This window comes from Lynx rufus, unplaced genomic scaffold, assembly GCF_022079265.1.
Source record: "Lynx rufus isolate CCGP_SWC_20201006 ecotype Redwood Valley unplaced genomic scaffold, mLynRuf1.p SCAF_9, whole genome shotgun sequence".
Taxonomy (NCBI): domain Eukaryota; kingdom Metazoa; phylum Chordata; class Mammalia; order Carnivora; family Felidae; genus Lynx; species Lynx rufus.
This window is the reverse complement of record NW_025814897.1, coordinates 12,216,252-12,243,175: the sequence shown is the minus strand read 5'-3', so window position 1 is coordinate 12,243,175 and position 26,924 is coordinate 12,216,252. Positions and strand designations below refer to the sequence as shown.

General features: G+C 53.0%; 1 protein-coding gene across 2 annotated transcripts in view; it reads right to left on the bottom strand.

Moving 5' to 3' along the window:
• Positions 1–26,924, bottom strand: part of ZBTB16 (zinc finger and BTB domain containing 16) — a 192,005-nt gene that overhangs the window by 5,332 nt on the left and 159,749 nt on the right. For both annotated transcript variants that reach the window (XM_047070986.1, XM_047070987.1), the window contains exons 5-6: positions 6,672–6,842; positions 1,756–1,923 (exon numbers count right to left, since the gene is read on the bottom strand). In XM_047070986.1, the coding sequence (XP_046926942.1) occupies positions 1,756–1,923; positions 6,672–6,842 (339 nt within the window). The remainder of the gene's footprint in view (positions 1–1,755; positions 1,924–6,671; positions 6,843–26,924) is intronic.

Here is a 26,924-nt window from a genome sequence, read left to right as displayed (position 1 = left end):
CAGCCACACATAGCAAGGGGCTGCCCTGTTGCCAAGCACACCCTTAGCCCTGCCTCATTCTATTTAACCCTCCCAAAGGCCCAGAATCTTACCTTCCGAAGAAAGGATATGGGGGTCTAGAGAAGGGACAGTGAGGCCCTGAAAGTCCTTCGGGATATTCCTTCTAGAGGAACACGGGGATAGAGTCGTTTTGAGGCTACAGCTGGTGGGGAGGAGGGGGATGAAAATGAGGGAATCCTTTCCTTCAAATGTGTTCCATTTGGGATGCCTACTCCTCTAAGGCTACAAGCACCTGGACCCTGCCTTCCCAGGGGGGCTAGAGAGCAGTGAGGGACAGAGAGCCTGGGAGTGCCCTGCCACACCCTAGCTGCTGCCCAGCCTCCTCCCAGTTAGAGTCCCCTGGAGCTGAGCAGAGGGTGTGAGGGAACCTTGTTTCGATACAGTAATTAACTGGCCAGCCATCTCGCTATCAATACTCCTCTGTGCAGAGGCCCCAGCAAATAATGAAGTAATGAACAGCCAAAGTGATCTAACTATCGACCTGCTATTTACAATAGTCACCACCAATGCATTTAATGATCGGCTCGCCAGGTCACATCCCCAGCAGGGGGCTAAGGAAGCCCCAGGGCTCTGGAAAATACCGGGAGGGACTCTAGCTGTCAGCAGCAAGCACCCCACCCGAGGCTTTCCTTATGGCCCAGGCTGGAGGCAAGAACACACAGCTATGACAGCACACATCCTCTCCTTGTTGCCTCCTTTATCCCCCCACCTCCTATGGAAGCATACTCTCCCCTCGGCCAGCATAACCTGTCCTCAGTCACCCCTCAGTCACCTCTCCCTACTGTCTTCTGGTCAGGACGGCTGCTTCCCCTGATCAGAGGAGGCTTCAAGTTTACCAGATTCCACTAGCTTCCACTACGCCTCATATCCTCATGGGAGGTCCTTCTGAATACCCACCGTCCCCCCAACCTGCAATGTGCTGCTGGGAAGCAGTTAACAACTGGCTCTACAAAAAGGCCCGATTCTGTAGCAGTTGCCCATGGCCATGTTGGGACTACTCTGACCCCGGCTGCTTTTAAGCAACTGAGGTGATGTCACTGCACTTGGGAAGAGATGGGCAAGATGGGCTTTCACGGGCCACTGCAGGCCAGCTCCAGCCTTCCACTGCCCCCGAATCTGGCAATTCTGGACACCATGGCCATGTCTACTCGTTCTGTCCTCAGACCCCACCCTCTGATCACATTTCTCTTGCATAAAAAGGAATGTGAAAGCTCTGTGAAATGCTACAACATTATACACGAAGAGGGGTTAGTAAATACACCTGCCCCTCTGACCTCTGAGAAGAACTCAACCAAACAGTGTCTCAGCTCTCATCCTAACCAGACTCAGTGCCCACCCCCCAGTTCTTACTCTAACCCCCAGTAACAAGAAACCATCCCAGCTTCTACTTTTCAGTAAGCAGGCCAACTTGACCCCAAATCAGGACGCACAAACTGCAAGCCGTTGGCATGGCTGCCTGCAAGGCCAGTCTGGGCCCCTGGAAAGCGTGCCATGATCAATTAGCAATGTCTGCCTCGGCCTTGACCCCGGGGCGGTGGCACCTGGGCCATCGTGCTAACCTTCACCAGAGTCACGTTCCAGTCTTGGGGTAAGTCTTGGACCATCCTCGCCCGGGCTGCCCTGGAGAGCCACCTGCCCCTTACCCCTCACCCAGGTCCCTGCCCCAGCTCAGGTGCCCTCACCGGTCTTCAGTACCTGTATGCACCCTATAGTGCGTCTCCAGCTGGTGCTTGAGGCTGAACTTCTTGCCACAGCCATTGCACTCATAGGGTTTCTCGCCCGTGTGGATGCGTTTGTGGCTCTTGAGCGTGCTCTCGTCCCGGAAGCAGCTGCCACAGAACTCACACTCGTAGGGATGGTCGCCTGTGGGCACAAGGGGCTGGATCAAGGCCTTGCCTCTCCCCGCCCCCTCTTTAGGAGCCACAAGCCACATTCAGTACACCAGGAAGAGGAGACTGCCTGCATTCACCACCATTCTCCAAAGACTATGGAAAGACCCGGCCCCCCCCTCCAGCTCCCAATGTGAATAGTGTGTTCACACAGGTCCGTACTTTACTGTGGCCCCTCGGTTGCCCATGGGTCAAGGGCCAGTCTCAGGAAGAGAGAGCCCATTTGGTTCAGGGATGAACAGCAATCCCCAGAAAGTAGGCCCCCACAAAGGGAAAGCAGACCTGTGGGCTTTGAAACCTTGTCCCCCAGCTCCTCAGGCTCCCTTCTCTTCCTTTGCTGTAGGTCAGGGGCAAAAGCCATGTTAGCCTGACTGACTACCCCCTCCTCAAAAAAAACCCTCCAATCTGAGAAACAACTAGATCATACTGCCCACCCCCCACCCCGTCCAAATGCTTTCTGCTCTCTCCCTCCTCCTTAGTTTCAGCAGCTATGCTCTCTGCTTTCTGCCCAGCAAACTCCTAGTCATCCTTCAAAGCCCGGCTCACACATCACCATGGTGTGGAAGATTCCCTGTAGCCACCCCCCCGCCCTCCAGGCAAATTGAGTCACTCTCTTTCTTCTGTCCCAAAAGAGAAGAAATGTCTAGCATTTTGTTATTTTAGCAAGAAACACAGGATTCTCACTGTACAGAGGAGAAGAACGAGAGGCTGAGAGATAGATGGTCTCTAAGGTCAAACAGCTTGTAAGCAGCTGAGTCGGGATTCAGATCTGGTTCCCAGAGTGTGGACACGCGATACTCATCAGACCGCTAAGTGACACGCTGTACCGTGTGTCTCCTGTCATGCCCTCGGTGCCTCTAGAGTGGAAGCCTCTCCAGGGTAAGAAGGGGGTCTCATGCATCCCCGTTGCCTCGGTACGTAGCACTGGGACGCCCAGAGCAGGCGCTCGGGAACTGGGGGGTAGATGAAGTTGTTACCGGCTCCCTCCACCCAGTGGGGAGAGCTGTCGTCCATGGCCTGGAATCAGTGCCCAATCAGCCTCCCTTCCTGCGCTTCCCACTCCTCAGTCCTCCGGAGGGTGAGAAGCCGGGGTGTGGGGATCCACCATCACTTTCTTTGAACCACCCAACGCGGGGGCTTCGGGGGCTGAAAGGTGAGGACTTCAGCTACTTATTTATTACAGGAGTGAAGGCACAGACAATAAAGATAGATTGATCACCCCAGACTTTGTTCATGAATATTTAAATATCGCTGATTCGTCTTGTCACTGTAATTACAATTTCTCTGGGCTGCATCTCCAACAACCACAGTTTATGGTAAAGAATGGCCCACTGTATTTCACTTGTCCCTCTGCAGATGCGCGAGCCTGCCAACCGTGTAATGTCCTCTGCATTTCATACATTTTCTTCAGCTGCTGAAGGTTTAAGTCATCCACAATGACCTACGTTTTTTCATTATCCCCATGTCAAACCGCACTCGTGCCTGGGCATAAATTGTCCTCCTCGTTATAGACTCGCATGCCTGTGCCTTCACTTCCTCTTTAAAATGATATTTTACTCTCTTGTCTCTCTCCTCCTCAGGCCGCCAACCCAACCTCCCCCCTCTCCAACGCAGGCCCCTGTGCCCACATAAATTCTCATCTCTTCTGATGGTTCTGAAGGGTTTTTAGGGCTCTGTGGGGAGTGGATGCTGGGGTCTGTGCTCACTGCAGGCTCTCTCCCCACAAGAAGTCACAGAGGGGTAGGGTGGGAGCGCTCCCACGAAGCGTCGGACAGGAGAAGGCGCAATAGCAGAGCCGTCCCTCGACACGAATTCCTCCCGACCTACGGGGCCCAGCCCTGGCTCAGAGGTACGTGCAGATCCGGGGCCGGACTGAATCCTGGGGTTCTCGGCACCTGCCTGCCCTCTGGCTGCCAGGCTTGTGCAGACCACCCGGGCCCTGACCGCCAGCCCCACCAAACCCAAAGGGAGCGGAGGTCCGTGCACACGCTGGTCCTAATTAGCCGTGTGTCTGTGGGGCTGAGGGTCAGTCTGTGCGGGCCTGTGCCCGTGTGCCCCTCTCCCCGTGCAGACGCCTGCACACACAGCCACCCCCCACCATCTGACATCCGACTTCCCCTCCTTGCCGAATTGGCAATGATAACGACTTTAATCAAGGATTCAGTATCCTCATTAAGATATAAATAAATAAATAAACCAAGGGCCACGTGAGACTTCAGCGAGAGCCCGGTAATTAAAACGTACATCGGCAGCCACCCGGCCGGGGGAGGCGGGGGGCGGAGAGCCACCGCCTGTGCCCTTCCCCTCCAGAGGGGGGCCCTGAGAGTTCAAAAAACAAAGGGTTAAGGCAGAGAGGTTTGTTTGATCAGATTTTTATGAATTTAATTATGAAGTGGATCACATGTTAAATGAGTTTGAATAGGAAATCTCCAGAGTCAGCCCAGGGAAAGGAGTAAAGAGGAACTCGGAGGGGAAAAAAAAAAAAAAAAAAAGACACACGCACACACATGCACTTTGAAGCATGGCAAGCACCTGGCCTAAAACCCTCACCCTGAGACTTAATGGTGTCACTGTGGCCAAAATGTACACAAAACTGGCTGCAGAACTCAAAATCCAATTTGTGGCACGTTGATTAACTCTGTACCCTCTTTAATGAGCTTGACATTAAGTGCAGGACAAACGAGACTAATTAGAGCCCCTCTGGCCTGCCCAGTGCATCTGTGACCCCAGCGGCCTGTCCTCACCTGGTGGTTTCCCTGGCACCGGCCCGGCCCCATCCCAGCGCCTCCTCTGGCCCCTCCCTCTAGCACAGCTGAGAGTTTATTATATGATGAGCCGTGTGAATCAGGGATCCATCAATGCCAAGAGCGCGGCTGGACTAACCTACAAAACACAGCTGCCGATGCTAAACACCCGGCCCCAGCAGCAACGGGGCCAAGAACAACGGAATATTAATGAGGCATTGTGTGTGGGGGTGTGCTCGGCCTGTATACATACGGCTTGTGTGCACAGGGCCTCGCCGGGGTGAAAATCGATGGGTGTGTATATGTGTGCGTGGGTAGCACACGTGCTCTATTTCCTAGATCAAGCAAGTTGCTTCTCCCAAACTATGTCTGGAATAGCCCCTCCCCACAGATCTGTGCATGACTGACACAGGGGCAGGTGATATTCTGACGTCTGCACTCCCAGAAGGGAAGAGCAGGGCACATCCCGGGTGGACTTCACAGGGCTAGGACCATTCAAGTCCCATGAAGCCCACACTGGTTCGACCCGGCAGCATGCTTCAAAGTGGTTGAAAGGTAACTGGCCACTTTGTTCATTAAGGTTGAACTTGGGGACCCAGTGGGGGAGGTGTGGACAGGCTGGTGCCTATACCACAGGGGATGCTTATACAGTCACTAGAGAAAGTCCTCATTGATATTCCCTCCTCCTGAGCCCTTCTTGTTGGGAACCTACCTTATGGGACCTCTCCTTGTCCTATGCCAGCGAGCCTGAATAGTTCTAAGCAAATCAAGTGATGTGAAGGCAATATGCTCCCCTGAAGTGAATGGCATCAAAAAGCATGAGCGGGGTTGGGGGTGGGGGCTCCTTGATGAAGATGCACACCACTGGCAGGACAGGCCTTCTCGGTCCAGGATAAGTAAAGCCCCTTCCTCATTCCGCAAAGCCCGCCACCCACGAGAGGCCTGGCCTGTGTACTTAATCCCAGAGCTGTGACAAGACCCAAGAATGAGGAGAGAGAGGGTCCTACCATCTCCTGTCTTGAGGCACACAACTTTTTCTACCCCCTCCAACAGACATGAGCAAACACCCCGTTATACACCCCGATATGGAGTGTGCCTCTCTGTCTCCCGGGTCCACCCTGTCCCCGGCCCCACCCTGTCCCCCACTCCCACTCCAAACCCAGGACAGAGCACGCACAAGCAGAGACACATGCAGACTCAGAGAGGGACACTCCTTTCTCCATGTACAGTCAGTAAAGACCCAATTTTGTCACAGAGAAAGGAATGAATTTAAGTCACCCATTACCTTGCTAGGGGATCGATCCGCCCCTCGGCCCTCAGGGTCCATCTAGAGGGTCCCTCAGGGTCCATCTAGAGGGTGGGGCACAGGGCCCAGCCCCCTGACTCACAACCACCTTCCTCTCCCGTCCTCTGGCTCATTGTTCATAAACACTCATCATCTCCCCTAAGCAAGGTTAAGGGCTAAGGATAGAAAATTTGCTTCTGTTATTGTAGAGCCAGCAGGACCACTTCTGCAACATTCCCTTAGGAGCCCAAGGGGGACTTCAGGAGCGAATGGTCGCGGGGTGGAGGCTGCGACAGATGGTTGAGACCAAACAGGTAGTTTTTTTTCCTGAAATAGGTTTTGGGTCCACCTGCCTCAGAGTCTTTTGAGAACATATATCAAGGACGCGGAGTCTCGGACCCCACCCACATCCGCTAAGTCAAAGTTTCCGAAGGTGGGACCCAAGAGCCTGCATCTCTAACGAGCACCTGCTGTGTGGAACACACAGAGACTGGGACCCACAGACCCCCAGGGTGGGATGGGGAGAACCACGAACACGTACCTGCACCGCGGAAGCGCCCGCACGCCCACCTCGAACCAAGAAGGGCGGAGGGCCGACTCGACCTCACAGCTCCACTCCACGTTTTTGGAGGTAAATCCAGACACGGCTTCCCAGAGAGCCCGACCATCCACCCGCCACCTGCACGGGCCTACCTGTGTGCGAGCGCAGGTGACGTTTGAGGGCGGTGTGGCTGGGGAAGGTGCGGTTGCACTCGCTGCAGGTGTAGCTGCGCACGCCCGCGTGGACCTCCATGTGCTGCTGGAGCGCGCTCTGAGCCTGGAAACGCTTCCCGCACAGCAGACAGAAGACAGCCATGTCCGTGCCTGTGGGAAAGAGGAGCGGGGAGAGCCTCAGCGGGGCGGAGCGCAAGGCCATTCTTTACTCGTCCAGGTCCAGACGAGAGAGCAAGAGCCAGAGCCAGGACCAGTGCCTCCAATCCCCCAAGCTCAGGGGCAAACCCAAAGGCACACCCAGCGTTGATGGAGCACCCAGTGTGCCACTGCAATGGTGGACAACATCAACTTACCGCTCACCCTCACGGAACCTAAAGAGAGAGGAGAAAGAGAGGATCGGATGCGTCGCAACAATAAATGTGCGTCAGCGGCCGCGTGTAGTGCTGTGTCAAAGGCGGGGTACTGGGAAGTCAGGGTGGCCTCTGTGAGGAATCACGGTAACGAAGACGGTATGCACCCAAGCCATTGCTCGAGCATAACTGCTTTAAAATCCCATGTCTACCACCTCACCTTTCAGATAAGGCAAATGAGGCACACAGACAGACTGGGCAACTTGTCCAAAGCTCCCCCAGAGTTCGGAAGCTGCAGACACGCCGTTCGAACGCCGGCTGCCTGGGTCTGAATCCTCTCCGGAGGCTAGCCACAGACTCTATTCCTTTCTTTTAATTTTTTTTTTTAATGTTTGTTTATTTTTGAGAGAGAGATAGAAACAGAGTGTGAGCAGGGGAGAGTCAGAGAAATAGGTAGACACAGAATCCGAAGCAGGCTCCAGGCTCTGAGCTGTCAGCACAGAGCCCAATGCGGGGCTGGAACCCATGAACCGCGAGATCACGACCTGAGCTGAAGCTGAGCTTAACTGACTGAGCCAACCAGGCTACCCAACAGACCCTATTCTTTTAACCAGCTCTCTCTTCCTTTCACTTAAGAGTCCATTCATTCAACAAATATTATTCTAGTACCTTCTATAAGGGGCACTCTCTTTTGGGCACTGGGGATATAACCATGGAAAACCGGACAAAGTCTCTGCTGCCGTTGTAGATGTCACCCCGCACCCGGGAGAGAGCATCCCTGAACACTCTGGAAAGAAACGTAGTTGATCGGAGGATCAGAGAGAAGAACAACACAGCTGGAGAGACGGGGAGACAGTGGAGGGGAAGGCCAAACCAGCAGGCAGGGCCAGGTCATGTGGGGTCTCGAAAACCACGTGAAGATGTTTAGGCTGCGTCCCAAGACCAATGGGCAATTGTCAAAGGGCTTTAAGCTAATGAGCGCCGTGAGATTTCCATTTCACTCTGTCTGGTCATTCCCTGCACTCATCAGGAGCACAGGTGAATTATGGTACCCTACACAAACAGGCTGCCATTTTCTATTATCAGCCCGCTTTCTGATCAACCTGTTCTGGAACCACAGCCATTCTGGGTACAGCAGCCCATGAGGAAGCATCTACACCCACCATCTGAGTCCTAACTGGTGGCTCATTGCCCGCCATTTTGGATCCTGTTTCCCTCAGCGTGTCAGCTCCCCTGGGAAGCTCATCTCTCCCCTCTTGGTGACATCTGGGTGATATAACCTGTGCTCAGCCCTGCATCGCCCTGCCCTGTGTGAAGGATGCAAGTAAGTGGGAAGGGTAGACAAGCCTAGCATCTGTCAACCCAGCCCAGAGGGGAAGGAAGGGTGGAGTTCTGCCTATTCTGTGTGGAATCAAGGAGCTTCACATAGGTAGTGGGGTGAAGAGAAGGACAGCATGAGGACTCCCGGGTCGCCCAACGGAGACAGCAAAGCGGTGGTCTACTCTCGCTGCCTCAGTCCCATTCGTGGCTGGGTTTAAGATGAACTAGTGGGACGGCCAGACCCTCCCCCTCCCTCCACAGCCACCCCTGCAGATGCTCAGAGGCCTGGGCAGCTGGAGCCATGCTCCATCCTGCCAGCAGTCGCTGCCTGCATCCAGGTCCAGGGAAGGCCGGGCACAAAGCGGGAGCGCGGTTTCGCTCCCGGCCTCAGCACGCACGAGGGATAGGAAGAATACAGGTGTTGTGCCGCTGCTTACCTGTGCCACCATCTCATTGAAAACTTGCAACCAACCCCACTAGGCAGGCATCCTCCTCCCTCTTTTTTACGAATGGAAAAACAGAGCGGTTAAATAACCTGCCTAAGGTCACACAGTCCGAAGAGGCAGAGCTGGGATTTGAAAATGCCCAAGGTCTGTCTGACTTTAGAAAGCACAGGGCCAGGCCCCTATGTTCTTCTGGGTGTGCAATCTGTCCAGGCCTCTCCTAGAAGGGGCACAGTGATGATGCCAGCACACCAGCACTAACCCAGCTTGGTCCGGGGGCCCCCGGGCCTGCAGGGCCCACTCTGGCAACAGTGAGACCGCCGTGGCCAGTGGGAGGGGACCGCAAGCGGAGTCACAAGGTACAGCCCTCTGAAGCCTCCCAACCTCCGAGGGCCAGCGAAAACCCCAGGAGGTGCCGGGGTGCTCGGCTCCACCTGCCTGAGGGGGTGGTCTGCGGGGCAGAAGCCGACAGTGAGCAGCCGGTGTCCGTCCAGCAGGTGAACACGCCCATGGGGGCAGTCCATCTGCAATGTGTGCAGTGAGACAGCTGCCCTGGCTGATTCATCCCGAGGGCCCCGAGCACCGCCCCGATTAAGCCAGATGTCAAACAGCTGCCTTAAACTGGTCAGCTGGGGCAGGCCTCCTGGGCCAGCTAAGCCCTTCAGCGGCCCACAGTGCTCCTTTAGCATCCCCTGAAATCCCCGGCTGTGGAAGGTGCCTGGGTCAGAGGGACCGTGACAGTCCCAGCAGGATACCCCAAGCCCAAAAAGCCAAGCCCAGAGGAGTTCCAAGGGCTGGTACACCCAGCAGGACTGACTGGGGATACCGCAGCTCTCTGCCCTCTTGGTCTTCCGCAGGCTCCTCAAAGCTGCCCCCACTAGGCCATCCATACTTCTCAGGATGGCCTGGACCCTCTTCGTGTCCGGCCGGCACACTCCATGAACGTCACTAAGTGTAGGCACTGTGCTAAGTGACCAGGGGGATGCTGAGTTCAAGCACACACATAGGGACCCAGACTAGTTCCCAGGCAGGTCGATGACCCACCAGGGGACAAGACAGGGTGACCCCATGAAAACTTTGGCTTTGAGAAATCAAGAGCATTAAGCAGCCAAGGAGCCGGAGGAGAGGTCCAGGGGCTGGGATAAGCAAGGAAACACCTCAAGAAAATCTCGGAGCAGGCCCTGAGGACAGACACAAACAGGGGACGTTAGCGGAGGGTCAGACCACCGGGGCCACATCGCCAGGTGGGACAGATCACACGTCATGCTACAGGCCATGCGATGCCATGAAAGGACGGGGGTGCCGGCGTGACCCAACCTGCATGCGAGGACAACGCCCCCAGGGTCACGTGGGGACCAAGAGCAGCAGCAAGTGATCGGAAGCAGGGAGACAGCGGATGGCTTTTTTGACAGCACTGGAGGTGGGTGGGGACGAGACTCGGGTACGGGCTGTGAGGACCGGAGGAGGGGGGGAGAACTGAGGCCCGGGCTGGAGGTGGGAAGCATGGTACACCTACAGTCCCAGATAGTCAGCTCTGTGCCAGGTTTCAAGTTACATAATCCCCACGCGGGAAGGAAAGGCTGCAATGTCCCTGCAAAGGTCCCTCTCCCCTTCCTGGGACATCTCATGAGGCTCAGGGGCTCTCCTTGGCCACTGACACACCGGCCTCGGTGCAGAAATGAAGAGAAGGGGCCTCAGAGGTCCCATATCCACTCTCCCCTTCCTTCTGTTTGGAGACCAACAGCTGAGGAGATGGAAAAATGTTTAAAAAGCAAAAAGGAAAAGGTGGCGGGGGGAGAAGTGGAGGAGACACAAGAGAAGCCAGTGGTGCATGCAAGCTAAAAATCTAGAGACTAGATTTGAGTTATTAAACAATTTGCTGTAGTTTCTGCCTAGCTGATTGTTCGCATGTATGATGAGTCAAGGCAGATTCTATTACACTGGGAGATTAAGCAAATAAATGCTAGCTTTTGGAAACACATTAAAACGTGGGACTATGGAAATAAAATTATCTAGAAAATTGTATTAGCAAATTCATTAGCTGCAGTGAGGTGTGCAGCCGGGCAAGAGGGCCGGGCAGTGTTAAAACACTCGGCTCCTTTCAACGCCTGAGCTCCAGACATACTCGGTGCTCTTTCTGACGCTACAGAGAGACTTCGTGCCCGAGACCACACTGGGGAGACGGGAGGAGGCTCCACCGTTGGCAGAAAATCTTCAGTAATCATACTGAAGGAAGACAAAAGCAGCACAGAGGTCTTGGTCTGCCACTCGCTTGCTCTGTGATCCTGAGCATGTCACTGAACTTCTCTGGACCGGGCTGTGCTCATCCTTTGCCACACCGCCTGTAGTTGCTGAGATGGTGACGAACGAGATACCCGTGAGAGTTGCAGAACGATAAAGTGGTAGCCAGAGCCACTACCGGCCCGGACGACGCCCCTGTCTGACTTAGAAAGTCACGCCCCTTCCTCTGGGCAGACACAGACGGTCACCTGGGTGCACAGCTCTCACGAGCAAAGAGGCTGGATTCCAGCCTCCACGTCCCGCCCTTAGCCTGGGCATACTCCTGCAGCAAGTGAGCCGCTTAGGGATCACCGCAGCCCCACACAACATACGAGCCTACATTGTTCCGTCGACTCAGGGCGGCTGCTTCCAGGAGTGCACTCTAGAGAAGGCACCCTGGATGAGTTACACCATTTAGGACTCAGGGCCAAGAACATCTTCTTCCTCTAAGCCTTCATGACTACAGCACATAAAAGCCTCTGATGCATTTATTTTTGACACTCAGTTCTGCCTAAGAGATTGTAAACCCTCTAAAGCAGGAGCTGTTCGCTTCATCTCTGTGTTCCCCGACACAGAGCGCAGGGCCCAGCACAGAGCAGGCACTCAGTAACTGCATGGTGCGTAAAAGAATAAGTAAGGAGCTGGGAGACAAACCACAAAGGGCAGAGGGGGCGGGGGGTAGGGGCAGTCCCGGTGCAGACAGCCAGACCCGAGAGCTGAAGCAAGCTCAGACCAAATGAAGCCATTCCTGAGCACTTCCAGGGAGACTCTCCTTGGCAATTAGTGATACTGAGTGACCCACAGCCATCTGATCTTGTTGGGGCCTCTCGTGTCTGTCTGGTGGGCTGGACAGGACTCCCCAGTTCTCACTCTGTGTCTGAGCTCTGTTGCTCAGAAGCAAAGACTGAGACCACCAGTGCAGTGAAAGAGACCTCCGTTCTGGCCCAGAGGCACTGCCTTCCTGGCTTTGTGACCCTGGGCCAAGCAGCCCCTGCCCTTGGCCTCATTTCTTCCTCTAGGAAACGGCATTCCTAACTCACCTGCCTTTTCCAACACCAATGTCCCAGGGCTGTGATGAGGCAAACGACAAATCTTTCTGAGTATGTAAATTCTACAAAATGTATTGTTTCCTATCAATCTGTAAATTTCGATGTAAATCGGATACATAAATTAGCCTTGGTCCAAGGAAATAATTTATCAGGTCAAAGAACAGTACCTCCTCTGCTCTTCTGAAGACTGACTGGAGCTCAGTCTTGGGCTGTGTTCCAAGGATGTCTGCCTGAAACGGCTTATAACTGGAGATAAGAGGAGGGTATGGAACGAAATAACCTCCTGAATGAAAAGCATGGTTCCGGGTAATGTGGGCAGAGCCCGTGCAAACATCTGGGCTTCCTTTTGCCTCACTTCTGTCTCTGGAGACGGTGACCCACACCTCAGCCATCCTCCACCCCCAAGGGTAGCACAGCCCGTTTTGGCTTCAGGGCACGTACGACTCACAGACTCTCAATTTAAAACCAGTTTAATTATAGCCAAAAAATGGGAGAAAGCCAAGGCCAGGGTGGAACAGGGGGCAGGAGGGGTGACATAGACCCAGGATATTTATTTCACCCAGGTGATGACTGGGTCTGAAATTATGAGCCACAAAAACCCTCATGTTTACACCTGTGCCATTTACATACCAATTAGCTCTTTAATAGAAAGGAAGGAACAGGATCAGAGGGGTACACAGCTGGAGGAGATGTTCAGGTGCGACACCTTCTTGGAACAAGGCTCTTATTATCTCCAGCATAAGCAGTTTCTTAATCAAAAGAGCAAAGGGATCTAAATATACTCTGGCTTTTTTTGGTAAGCTAGCTATGACTGCCACGTGTGCATGTGCTGGACTGTGTGCACTCTGTGTGCGTATGTGCGTGCACACGCACCACGGATGGGCTTGTCATGTCCAACCCCACCAAAGCAAGCCAAGGAAGAGATGCTTCCCCTGCAACCGCCAACAGGTTTTTTTTTTGTCCCCAGAGGAAGAAAATGTCAACTTTCAGGGGCTGTGAAAACCTTGGTTTAAACTGAAACCGTCTCCTACCCTCCCCCCCCACCCCTCCCCGCCCCCCCCCCCCGTCTGACCCCCAAATCCATCAGACATGTCTTTCTATACTTCCTCTGACCTCCCGGATGCCATTGCCAGTCACGGGCAGCCCCAGTAGCCACACATCAAAGCTATTGATGAGACTGCCGCCTCTCCCTGCTCCTCAGCTTTCTCCCTCCTCCCCCCACCCCCTTCGTTGGTAAAGCAGAACTGCATCATCCACTGTGCGCAAGAAAAAGACGGAGACGAGCGGTCCAAGGCTGACTCACACCGAAGGCGGGAAGACTCTGTCTGCATCTCAAGAGGATGGAGAAGGCTACAGGTGTGGAGGGGGCAGGGACACAGAGCACACGGAAAGGAAATAAATGTCCAGCCATGACATCGGCAGGAGCGCCTCCCTTTTGGCTCCCCCTGTACCATCATTTAGGGTTTGGCTCCTTTTCAAGGGATCTACTGGAGAAAGGGTCAAGAGCTCCCTTGCTATCTCTTCTCTCAGGCACGTGTTGCAGGATCATGTGCGTGGAGCTCCGGAATTCCCAGGCTTCTTCAGGAGGCTAGCTGTGAGCACAGTGAGGGCGCGGTCTGCCCAGCCCGAGACAGTGTCAGACCAATGACTCCAAGAAAGACAGCTTCCGAGTGTGGGAGACCAGCCCCACTGTTTCCTTCACTGCTGTTGGTCTCCCCGCCACAACAGGTAGAGGAGGCTAAGAAAACATCTTGGAAGGCCCACCTCAAACCAGATCAGCCGCAAGTCTGTGCACGGGTGCTTGTCTCCGACATATAGAGTCACCTGCCGCTGGGACACCTTTGATCATCTGTTCAGTTACATCTTCTCAAACCAAGCCAAGAGCTAAAAACCTTAGCATCTAGTCTTCTGGTCAATTCCAGTCTCTTTATCCAGCCCTCCCCACCCCTTTTCCCTTTCCTGAATCCTGGAAAGCTGTCTCTATAACCTTCCATTTCCACAAGGGAAAGGGGGACGGTTATGGCTTCATAGCATCAGTCCAAGGAACAGAGAGTTCTCAATGAATAACCAGAAAGGGGAGGAGCCAGAACAGCTGATTCAAATTTGTTTTAAAACTGAGCCGGGGACGGGTGAGCGATTACATTTCTCAAAGCACACACCCCTGCACACGTGCGCGCGCACACCCTTGCGGTCTCTGGGGGAATGTGGGCCGCGTCCTGAGGCAGCAGCTAGCAACGCTGGCTCCCAGAAAGCCATGTATTTGTTTAGCAGTGAGCTGCAGACACAAGTGCATTTCATTACTCGGCACCTCCAGCTACAGTAAACAAATTTGTCAGCTCACTAGCTCATTAAGGTGCACCCCGGACACAGGGGATTTATTGAGACCTGCACAATAAAAGTAACATGAATGGATTTACTAATTTTGTCAATCACTCCAACAAACGAGCCGGAGAGGAGGAGAAACTGGAGGAGGGGGACGAGAAAAAGGGGTGGAAGAGGAAGGAAAGGAAGCAAAACGGAGGAGGAAAAGTGGGAGTTTGGTTGGCAACAGAGTCAACAGGTTACAATGAGATCCGGTCTGTGCTGTGCTGGGCTGGGCTGGGCTGTGCTGCCTGGTTACATGACCGCCTCCCCACTGGCGCGCCCTCATGGCGGGCTACGCTTCCCAGGGTGTATGGCCCCTAGCAGGAAAGGCGCCAAGGGCAAACTCAACTGCACTACGTCAAACTGATGGGAACCTCCTCCTTCATTCCCCCCACCCCAGCATCTGATGCGGAAGTAGGGAACAGAACCCAGGATTAAAAGCCACACCAGGGGAAGCATCAGCGACCTCCACACCAGGCACCTCTCTCCTCTTCCCACCTATACCTGCAGCCACTACCTAGTCATGTACCTGAACCCTTTCAGACATTCCAGAGTGAATCCAAATTTCCACCACAAGAGCAAGAAGAAGAGGAAGAAGGAAAGGAAGAGAGAGAGAGAGAGAGAGGGAGAGACAGAGAGAGAGAATAGGGGGTGGGCTTGGGGTGGGAAGTAAATCCGGAGAGGTATGCAGCCCTCCGGTCTGTAACTTTCAAAATGACAGCAGGACTGGGGCAAAGGTCGCAGGGTCCGCGGCCTTAAGCACCTCCGCCAGCTGTGGCGGTGCAGCCTGGAGCCCGCAGGACGCCTGCCCGTATAAATCAGCGGTAAGCAGCCCCTGCTGGGGGCGAGGACAATGGGCCCACACGGGGGCGGGAGGCAGGACAATGGGGCCCGGCCAGTGCGCAGGCCCGGAACAAATGTGCCCTGGCACCACGGGGGCCCCCATTTGTGAAACTAATTGGCCCACGATTGAAAAATTGGACCAACTTCAACAGCCCTGAGAGGGAAGGGGCAGCCTGCAGTCGCCCAGCCCCGGGGATCAGGAGCTTCTCCCAGGTCCTGCCCATCTGGGAGAGGAGAGCTGCCTCTGAGACGGGGCCAATCTGAGAGGAGACGGACAGGGGAGATGGACCGAGCAGGTGAACAGAGTGCTGCCTTGAGGGACCCGGGTGCAGCCTCTCCTCCCGAGATACAGAGAGCTGCCTTCCTCGATTCCTCTACACTGCCCTTCTACAGGATAGACAGGCAGTGGTCTACCCTCGGGGTTCCCAAAGGCTCCGGACTTGGCACCCCTGGGGTAGGTGGGTAGCACACAGAAAGCTCCAGTGGGTTCCTCCTGCAATCCATCTGGCATGCATTCCGCTCTGTGCCCTCAGCTCTCCGTAGACGGCATGAGCTGGACTGTAAGAAGCTAGGATCACCCAGTCTCTAACTCGGCTGGTCCTGGTAGCTTCTGGGAAAAGAGCCCCTGAAGCGTGTGATGTGGGAAAGGACAGGCCAGGCTAATTATCCTGCCATTGTCCTCCTGCCCTACCCTTTCCTAGGACTTTTCACCAACTGAAGAGGGTGAAGAATGGAAAGCACTGAGGTCTTCAGCCAGAAGGCCTGTCCTCCAATCCTGGCTCAGTGACTAAGTCACTGTGCACTCCTGAGTAGGTTACTAGACATCTCTGGGTCTCCGTTTCCTCACTAGAAAAATGAAGGTGATAATAAATGACCCTTGAAAACTTTCCCTCCTACTGCAACAGTCAATTATTCTAGGCCTATGGGAGAGCATGCTGGAAGACTGAAAGATCCTTCTTCCACTGAGATGTGGTGAAGGCATTTCTCCCTCAGAGTCTGCCTAGAAAGCCTTCTTTTAGTGAAAGAGAATCTCAAGGCTTCACTAGAAACCACCGTCTTAGGCTCGCAGGGGGACAGTCACCAGGTGAGGCAAAGAAGAGACCTACATGGATCACTAGGGGCCAATCTAGGTCTGTCACCCCTAAGTCCTTCTCAAGCCCTGTGAGAGAGGGAATTTTAGGGGATTTTAGGAAGATGAGGAAAGCAAGACTTGAAAGAACGTGCTAGGTCCTTTCTCTCAAGGGACCAGCAATTACCTGCTTAGTTCCTTCCAAAACTGGCCATACGATCAGAAGGGCAATTCTGGAGTCGCTGGGTCTGAAGATACCTCCGAGCCTCTGTACTAGGCGATGGTTTGGCCGATGAGATGAGAGAGAGGGGAGCAAAGCTTCCTCTCCCATGCCCCCCACACTGCTGTGATAAAAAAGCCAAAGAGTGACCCTCGGAGAGGGTGAGCAAGAGAACCAGACTCTCTGAAGCCAGTGGTCTCATTTCCCTAGGGCCCTGTGCCCCCACATGGCAGGTACTGCAATTTCTTTTTAAGTTTATTTATTTACTTTCAGAGAGAGACAGGTGAGGGGCGATTAGGGGCAGAGAGAGAGGGAAAGAGAGAGAATCCCAAGCACTGAGAGTGCGGAGCCCGATGCAGACCTCAAACTCATGGACCCCGAGATCACGACCTGAACGGAAATCAAGAGTAGGATGTTTAACCGACTGAGCCACCCGGGGGCCCCAGGCACTGCAATTCCGAGCAGTGGGTCGGGTCCAGAGCTTCAGGAGGGGGTACGGCGGTTCTGCCTGAAGATGAGACCCGATGTCCTTATTTGTGTAATAAGTTCTTACCAGGTCTTGTTTATCTCTTCTGTTCATCAAGTGGACAAGACATTTTCTATAGAGACTCAATCTCTCTGGTTCCGAGCATCCCCCAAGTCATCTTGAGGCCCCCAGGGGAGGAGCCAGGGCCCAGAAGAGGGGTCTCTGGGAAAAAGCAACTCAGCTTGGGTCTTAAAGACCTGTAAACCCCGATGTATTTCACAGACAGTGAGGTGGATGTAGGAGGAGGTCCAGAGAGAAAGGCAGGGAGGGACAGACAAGGAGAGACAGTCAGAGGCCAGACAAAGACCCAGAGAGACAGGAGGGGTTGGGGAGGAGAGCAGGGGTTGGAGGGGGGACAGATATTCAAAATAAAGTGAAATGTTGATTGTTTCAGGGCCATTTCAATATCTGACAAACATCAGGCAATGAAAAGAAAAAGCAACCGCATATAAATAAACAAAACCCAACCAAAAAAAAAAAAAAAAAAGAGAAAGAGAGAGAAGGACGTATTCATTTTACTGACATTTTAATGGTTCTTCTCCTTTCCCCCCCAGAAGATGATTACAAATTAAGCAGCATTTAAACGCTTTTTACTGTCAACAATTAAAAGGAGGGCTGGGAGCCTGAGACTGTGGTAGCCATTCATTCCCACGGTAACCAGGCTATCAGAGGCACCGCCAGGCTTCCCATACTGTACCGCACACAATGGCCAAAAAGGGAAGAGTGCGTACACCGTTAATTTTGCAGGACATTCAGAAGCAAATTAAAATATAAAAAGCTCCCGCACAAAGGTAGATACCAAGAGTGAGGGCAGGACAGGTCAAGCTCTTGGAATTAAAGTCTTAGCAACGGCAGAGTTTAAGCACAGTCTGATTACACCTTATTCAAGGCTGCCCTGCCTTCGTTTTATGGAGACAGAGACACAGAGAGAATTTCCCAGGAAGGACGGAGGGTGGAGGTGGCTTTCCTAGACAGAGAGGAATAAACAATTAAAAGGACCCAGCAGCTCCAGGCCAGACCCCAGGTCCCAGGGAGTGAAGGGCGGACCCACCAGCTCCCTCAACCTGCACTTCACCCATGGGCACTGGTCCACTGACATCTAGCCCTTTCGCACCTGTGCCATGGCTTTCTCTGTTGCATCACAGAGAGGAACCAGGTGATCTTCATTTCATTCTGCTCAGAGGAAAGGGTTTCATTCCGGAGTGAACCAAATGAACAGAGGCAACTGTTCAGAAACTGACCTCCCTTCCGTCCCCACCGATTCACTCCCACCCCTGCCCACCCAAGCATGATACTACCCAACACTCACGTCTTTCCGAAATGCTAAAAACCCTCTGGGTTGGGTCCCGGTAAATTTTCTCTCGCTAGAACCCTTGTTTAGGCTACTCAAAAATGGATTCTAAGAATCCACATCATCTCAGGTACCTTTTAGAATAATGGGATAATGAAAACTCGCCCCCTGGATAAAAGGGAGAAAAGAAAGGACTGAAAGAAGGAAACGGAGTCAGGTGGAGAAGCAGGGGATGTCGCTACCCGTTTCCTTTCTGGTTCTTCGGAGAGCAACGTGGAAAGTCACAGAAGCGAGCTGGCTCCAGAGGATGAGCCGGGTCCGTTTCTGTACCGTAAAGTTTAATATGCAGGAGGGGCGACAGAGAAATAAAAGAGACACGTCCCCTTTAAAAGGAAATATAATTTACAGTGTGCAGCCAGGCGGCCCATAGTTTCAATCTCGTTTACTATAGAGAAAACTCTGCTAGCTGTTCTCTATCCCACAAATCCGATTTAATCAGACAAGCCAGCCAGCGTGGCTTGGAGTAAAAACGGATAATTAGTAAACAGAGAGCTACTCCAGTGCTTCATTGGCATTCGAGTTGGGCTACTGTGTCGCATTTAAAATGCAGTCTGATGAAGTTTACAAAATCAAACCATTTGTTACTCCTATTGAAGAGGCTTCAGGCCACTTGCAATTAAATTGGAATTAGTGCTCAGAATGAGACACAGCAAATTCATACTAAAAAGGGATCTGACTTTGAGACATTTGACTTCACTTCAACAGTTTTCTGTGTGAGTGTGTGTGTGGGTGTTACCGAAAGACGCCTCACTCACCCCGACTCTGCAGAGCTCCCCGACTCGGTGAGCTTGTCCCCCACAACCTCCTACTCTTGGGGCTGGCTGCGGGGGGAGGGGGAGGGGGCCACAGGGGAGGGACAGCTGACACTGGAGAGCCAGGCCCTGCATTCACACCAGGACGATACTGTACTAGGGAAAATGTGTCCACAAAGGACCATATGGCTCCCTTCTGCATTGAGCCTTTGGACAAGGGGGTGGAAGGGGGGGGCGGGGAAGCTGCCAGAAGGCACACTTCCAGGGGGCACCGGCCCCGCCCACCTCAGACAGCAGGCTGGCGGCTCTGGGAGAACGGGGGCACCTTTTCCCCGTTGGCCGGGTTCCTGTGACGCTCCTGCCTTCCCTCCCTCCAAGGCGCATGCACAGGGAGGGTTTCTGTCACCATGTCCTAGCCCATCAGCATGCCCCCGGCCCGGTGCGCTGCCCTTACAGGCAGAGAAGACTAGACAAACTCTGTCTTGGCAGGGCTCCCTAACCTAGAGCCCACAAAGCCCCCAAGCTGTCCAGGGACAGAATTCAGGAGGGCTGGTGAACCTGGAGAAGAAAAAAAATCGTATCTCTATTTTCACCAACCTCTACCTGAAATTCGGCAGCTCCTCCAACGGGGAATAAAAGCAAAACAACCCCGGTTGCATTAGCCGTACGTGCGGCTTGGTCGTGGACAGGGCAGATATTTGCGTACCCACACCACGTGAGAAGTGTTGCATTTGCAGCCAAACATTCATGGAAACCGCTCCTGCAAAAATACAGTGGACATTCAACCAGTGCCTGAGCTTAACAGGACAACAAAGAACCACACATATGTATTACAAATGATTTTTTAAAAATATTTTTTATATCTGTGTTTGAAGTTTCCATTTATAATCTCAGGTGTTTTACTTGATGCATGGATTTCACCAGACTTCCCTGGGGCCCCATAGCACAGAGCTTCAGTTTGGGAGGATGAAACAGCTCTGTGGATGGATGGCGGTGAAGGTTGCACAGCGCTGGGAACGTACTTAACGCCACTGAACCGTAGGCTTAAAAACACTTAAAATGGCAGAGCCCGTGTTATATACGTATTTTGCCAAAATAAAAAGAATCCTTGGTCTCGACCAGTCAAAAGTTACTTGTACAGGAGTACAGCCCTCTGCTGCTCAGATGTATCCAGACAAAAACTCAGTTTCGCCCCTCCTTCACCTCCTCCACATCTCCATCTGCGGTGAAGAATAGGCCGAAATGGCTCCTGGGAAGCAGGGAGTGGCCACGTGTGGTTCCTTGGAAAGGACCCCGCCGGAAGTCCAGACTTCTCAGCTCTGACACCAACCAGCCTTGGGCGAGTGGCTTCAAGTTCAAGGGTTACTGTCTCCCTCTCCCCATCAGAATGAAAGCCACCTGAGAGCAGGGGCCTCCTTTCTCTCACACACTGCTGTTACCTCTTGGGCCTGACAAGTGTTTCATGAGTATTTACTGGATAGAGGGAAGAACGAATGGGTGGATGTGGGATTAAACAAATGAATTTGGTCTCTCTGGAGCTCAATCTCATCCCTGATATAAAGAGGATAGGCTCTGTGATCCTTTAAAGCTCCTACAGACGGAGGGGGTTCCATCTGCTCTCCTCTAGCTACTGCTCACACACATCCTCCAGTGTGCAGCCCTCCGAGACAGACAGCGGGTGGCGCACGTGCACAGGTTGGGGATGGACCGTGGCAGTAGCATGTCTGACGTGACAGGGCACCGCCCTCAGGCCCCAAGACTTGCATGCGGTCCTCAGGGATGACCCCACACTGGCCCACTAGGCCTCGTGGCCTGCCACCCAAGGAGGAAACGAGCAAGGTGAATTTATAGGCTGGCTGAACACACAAGGAGAAGGAGCCACGGAGGCCTGAGGAGGAGGCTCCTACGTGGCATCAGGCGGCCAGCCGCAGTGGCTCCGAAAGCCTGAGGGGAGGAGATGCTCCTTCTGGCCATTCAGGGAGGGAGGGGGAGGAATTTGATTATGGTCCTAAGGGAAAACAAAACACCGTCCACCAGACTTTCCCACTTCCCCCAAATCTGGAACCAGCCTCCCTGTAAGTAGGCTGTGTTCCTGACTCACTACATCTATCCCAGGGAGAGGAGGCGGAGCGTCCAGCAGGCGCGTGCCTGGGCCTCAAGGCCCTGTTAGATGGTGTGTGTGTTCCTCGGACAACGGGTGGGCAACCTAGTCCTCCCCCACACCACACACGTGCCCGTATGCGCACCGGTGGCGTCTGAAGAAAGGACTGGAGAGACACTCCAGCTCGGATTCTAAAAAGGAAACGCGAAGTTCAATGTCAGTGGTCTGGGGTTCTTCTTTCCTCCGTGTAAATTTTGTTTCCTAGGTACCTCCCCTTTCAGTTCCTCCTCCGGAGTTTCTGGGCCACTCCCTGGCATGACTGGGGCCTGAGGAGGGCCCCAGGACACACGGGAAACTTTACGGCTGACGCTCATGCCACGGCCAGGTGTCCAGCACCCCGGTCGTAAACAAAGTGGCCCGAAGAGACTCCTCTCTCGAACACTAGCACTGCTGGGTCACCAAATCCTCCCATCCTGTTCTCCTGCTTTCTGCAAGTCCTCACTTCTCTCTTCAGGTGGTGTTACTTTTACTCCCCTCGGGACACAGTATGGAAAGCCACTTTGGACACCCCTCAGGCATTTTCTCACCTGTGCCTGCACCTGGCCTTTTTTGAGTTCCCATTCTATGCAGGCATCAAATCCCAAGGCTGTAATCCTGAGATACTGCTTGCCACCAAGATGCTTACAGTATAAGAGGCGCTCGGCAAAAAGCCCGGACTTTGGAGTCAGGTGAAACCTGGGTTCAAATCCTGTCTCTGCCATTTATTTACCAGCCATACATTCATATGCATGTCCTACTAGCTCTGGGTCTTGGTTCCTTCATCTGTATTAGAGTGCTAATACCCAAGTTCAAGGATGCTAGAAGGACTGAGGATAATACACGACAGGTGCCCACCACAGTGCCAGGTGGAACCGAGACATGGGCGCTGCTTACAATGTTGACCCAGGGGACGGGGTGAGGGTCATGGAGAGACAGGTACGCAAGAAAGTGGACGGTGGTGTTGTAGCCTAGGTACCATGAACCGAATCACAGCTGGAGGAGCTTACAAAGAACATTCCAGGCCTTCCATCACCAACCAGAGCTTTTCCTCGAAAGCGTTCACTTTAAACCTCCTTGCCACCCTCCAAGTTCTCCCATCCACTTGATCTCTGTACATCCCTGGCAGCCCTTCCTGTCCTCACTTCTGTCGCCATTCAGTCCAACCTTCCAGGCCCGTGGTTCAATTACCAGCTGCCTCTTTGCCAATTCCTGAACTCCCCTGCCCGTTATCCCTGCATCGTTCCCACCCTGTCAAACCCAACCTTGGCTCGGTTACCTCCTCCCTTCTCCACTCCTAGGGCTGCCTACATGGACTGCCTCTACTTCCCAAGGCTCACTAACCCCTCCACCCATCATGATGTCCGTGCTTCCACTGTCCCACCAAGACCAAAACCGTTTGCTTCTCATAACCAGTGACCCCCATGTGTCACTAAATTCAACAGACGTTTTCTCGTCTTCCCCTCAGGGGACTTCTCAGCAGCATTAAGATTGATGACCACTTTTTCCTCTCTGAAACCTCTTCCTTAACGCCACACTCTCCTGGGCTCCTTCCTATTCCTTCCAGCGATCCCTTTTCAATCTCTATGTGGGTTTCAATTGTTCTGGAGAGGCAGAACGTGGGGATTCCTCCGGACTGTGTTTTAAGCTTTCTTCTCTTCCTGTACGCTCTGGCTTTATAACCTCTCTTCAAAGATCCTTTTACATGCTGATGACTCCCAAATATACATGTCCAGAGAGTCTCTGTCTTCTGAGTTCCCAACATAACTATATATCCAAATACCTCCCAGAAAGTTTCCCACTGGACATGTCACTGCTACAATATTAAAACTGTTCATTATCTGAATGACAGCGACAACAAAAATGTTCTGCTCTCCTCTTCCATTCCCCGTTTCAGTAAAGAGCTCAACCACCATCACCCAACCACCGGAGCAAGAAAAGGGGCCACCATCTTTGTTTTTTTTTCTCTCTCACCTCTCACAACAAACCAATTACCATATTTCCTCCGCCTTCTAAATGTCTTGATTTTCCCACTTCTTATCCACCCCAATGCAACGACACGGGCTGAAGCTACCATACTTTCTAGGCTAGATTATGGCAATGGCGTCCTAACTAATCTCCTGCCTCCCACCTATTCACAACCGTGTAGTGTCAATCGTTTTTCTGAAACATAATCTGAGGTTACTCCTCTAAGATCTTTTAATGGCTCCCTATTGCCCTCAGGAAAAAGGCAGAGCTACTTAAAGTGGTTTTCGGGGACCCTCCCATTTCACGCCCACTCACCTCTACAGTTTCTGGTCTTTGCCCTTTTCCCCCACCCTGTTTTCAGTTCCGTGAACTTGCCGGATTCTCTCCCAGCTCTGGACATTAACCCACGCTGACCCCAGCCTGGCATTCTTCCCTTTCTCCCCCATTTGCTTGATCTCCTTTACTTAATAACTTTGATGACACCTCCCTGGTTGGGGGCCTTCATGTGTGCCCTTATGACATCTGACACCTCCACCATAACAGTATTTATCCTGTCTATGACTTGTGTACTTACTCATCTGTCCCCCTATAAGGCATGAGCTTCATGAGCACAGGGATTCTGTTTTGCTCATCACTGTGTTCTCAGGACATAATATACTATTAGATACATAATGGGTGCTTGATAACTATTTACTGAATAGATAAATAAGGAAATAAATGAATACATTAAAATGTCACCTATGGGGGCACCTGGGTGGCTCTGTTGGCTAGGCGTCCGACTCTTGATTTCGACTCAGGTCATGATCTCATGGTTCGTGAGTTTGAGCCCCACATCGGGTTCTTCACTGACAGCATGGAGCTTGCTTGGGACTCTTTCTCCTTCTCTCTCTCTCTCAGTCCCTTCCCTACTCTCTTTCTCTCTCTCTGTCTCAAAGTAAATAAATAAACTTCAAAAAACAAATATCACCTATGAATACCTCTGTGGGATTGGCCCACTGTCCTTGGTAGATTATGATTTCTTGAGCCCAAGCCATTAATATTTCAGACTTGGGCTCACTGTTACTCTCGGCTCCGGCCCGAAACCCCAGTCCTTGTGGCTCTAGGGAGGGATAACTTGTCAGTGGTGAGTGCAGGTGTCCTTGTGAACAAATGGGACAGCACAGGTGGCCCCAGGACTCACTAGCTCCCGGGCAAAAGTGCCTTGGCCCTGCCCGGATCAGGCCCCTCCTTTTGTCCAGACATTGTGCTCATTCGTACTTCCTGATTCCCCACCTCTCAAGTTCAAAGAACCCCTAAAAATGAGAGAGATAAGCAGTGTTTACTCAACTGTCTATGCGTCTTTCCTCAGTATTTCATTGATGGCATTTTCTTCTCATTCAGGTCAGTCACTGTGGGTTTCGAAGATTTTGGCCAAACTCACTGAAAGGAGTGAGCAATCTTTAAAACGTTCCCCTTTGACCTCAGATGGAAGCACTGTGGAATTCTCCAAGCCTCCAGAATCAGTGGCGAAAGCAAGAAAGACAGACCCTATCCTGCCAAAGATGTCTATGTCAAGAACGTTTCCCCACCAGCCCTCACCCGGGCCTGGCTTGTTTCACGAGCGTTCTCTCCATGCAGGGAACGTCTCATGGTCAAAGCCACTTTCCTCGGCCCTTACCAACCCCCTATCGGTCCTTGGCCCCTCCGTTCTCCGAACACTTCCCGGGCCACCCACCCCAACCCACCTTCCCCTCCCTTCCTCCTCCCTGTGGCACTCAGATGCAGGTGTTTTTTCTAAAACAGTGGCCTATTGGGAGACGACTGCAGTTTCCTAGTAACAGCACACAGTAGGAGAATACTAAAGGCCACCTCTTCATCTGAGGGGCCGGGAGAATAAAGCACTTGGGAAATGGATGACAGAAAACCACCACCATCTCCACACAGCAAACCGCAACATCTCCCAACGACGACCCTGGCAGCCTGTGGGCTGCGGCTCTTCTAAACGCGGTGAGGGTGGTGGAAATCAGGATGGCCTTAGAGGAAGGCAGAGTGGTCCCTGCAAGGTCTACTTCCGCGCATCCAGGCATAAGGCACCTGCACCTACCTCTGCTGCCATTTAATCGGAGCTAAATTTCAGACAAAGCAACTTACGTAACTCTCAACCGGCAGGATCCCCCCAAAAAGGCTCACTCCCCAAAGGACGAAGACCCCAAAGTTACAATTCAGTCGGGGCTGGGTGAGCAGTGGTGCGCGGTCGGCGCAGAAAAGCTGACTCTGAACGCGCGGCCAGGGCGCTCGTATTAATTAACATCTTCATAGAAAGGAAACTCTCTCCAGGGAGTATCTGTTTGATTATTGTTATTTACTCAGTGATGCTGCTGTGTGCTTACTGCCTCCCCTCACTCCTAAGGAGCCTAAATGGATTCTCTGGAGGAGGAGGAAACAGTGCAGCCTTGGGACGGAGACTCCAGAACAAGCAAGGTGAGGGAATCGGTCCTTCTGTTTCGTGTGGGCATCGGTGCTAACAAAGCTGTCCCAAGGCACAGTGGTGCTCACATACACTCTGTGTCCTACGCACCCCCTGCAAATCTTCAGCCACGCAAACTGGGAAGACGTCTACCTGGACAATGTGTATGACAAGGTCCTGCACCTTCTAGAACTTTCTCAGTGATTGCTGTGGAGGGTATCCCTATCCCATCTCAGTCCTCACACCCATCCCTAGATGGGAGCCATGTGACAAAGAGCAGGATTATGGAGTGATTTACTTATGTACTAATTAATTGTTAGCTTGATTAATTAATGGGTGGTTACGACGAGGCAACAGAGCAAGGTAAGAATGCTGCTAGAGCTTTCTTTCCTCCCACTTATAGGACTCGGCACCGGCCGAGTGAACCGGCCGCTGTGCTACACGGGGCCTGGGATGCGCTGACGCCTCAGACAGACGTAGTCCCTGGCCTCAAAGAGCGTCCCCTCTACTGAAGGAGACAAACTTCAGGCTCAGTTTATGAAACTCTCAAGGCTGGAATCTGAAGGTGAGAAGGGATCGGGCTTCGAGTTAGAAGTCTCCCTGCATCTGCCTCTCACAACAGAAAGCCATACGCTCTTCTGTCAGAGGCTCTGAAAGGACGAATTCACACATGCACACGGACACGAGTGTGTGTGCGCGCACGCTCCCACTCCGGCACCCACGGCAGAGATGTGAATGGCTGCCATTCAGGGCCGGGACCTGGGTTATGTCATTTCAGAAGAGCAGGCAAGCCGCTGCCCAAACTTGCTTGTACTGGAAGTCTGCTTCTGCCTGAGCTGATTTATTCCAAGGACCATCTGGGCGCAGAGAACAATGTGCTCTCCTATGTGAATGACCGGCCGTATTAGTCATACCCTCTTAACTCGACCCCTCCGTCCCTAATCTTCACTCTCCTTCACTCCCTTTGACGGAGGCCAAGGACTGGCTCTCTTTTCTCACCTCTCCTGAGGCTGGAGAAGTTCGTCTGGGACAAAGAGCTCTGCCTTCACGCCTGTGGGTCCAGCAGTCAGACCGGGACAGGCTGTACGAGAAGGGACCTGCACCCCCTCCAGCA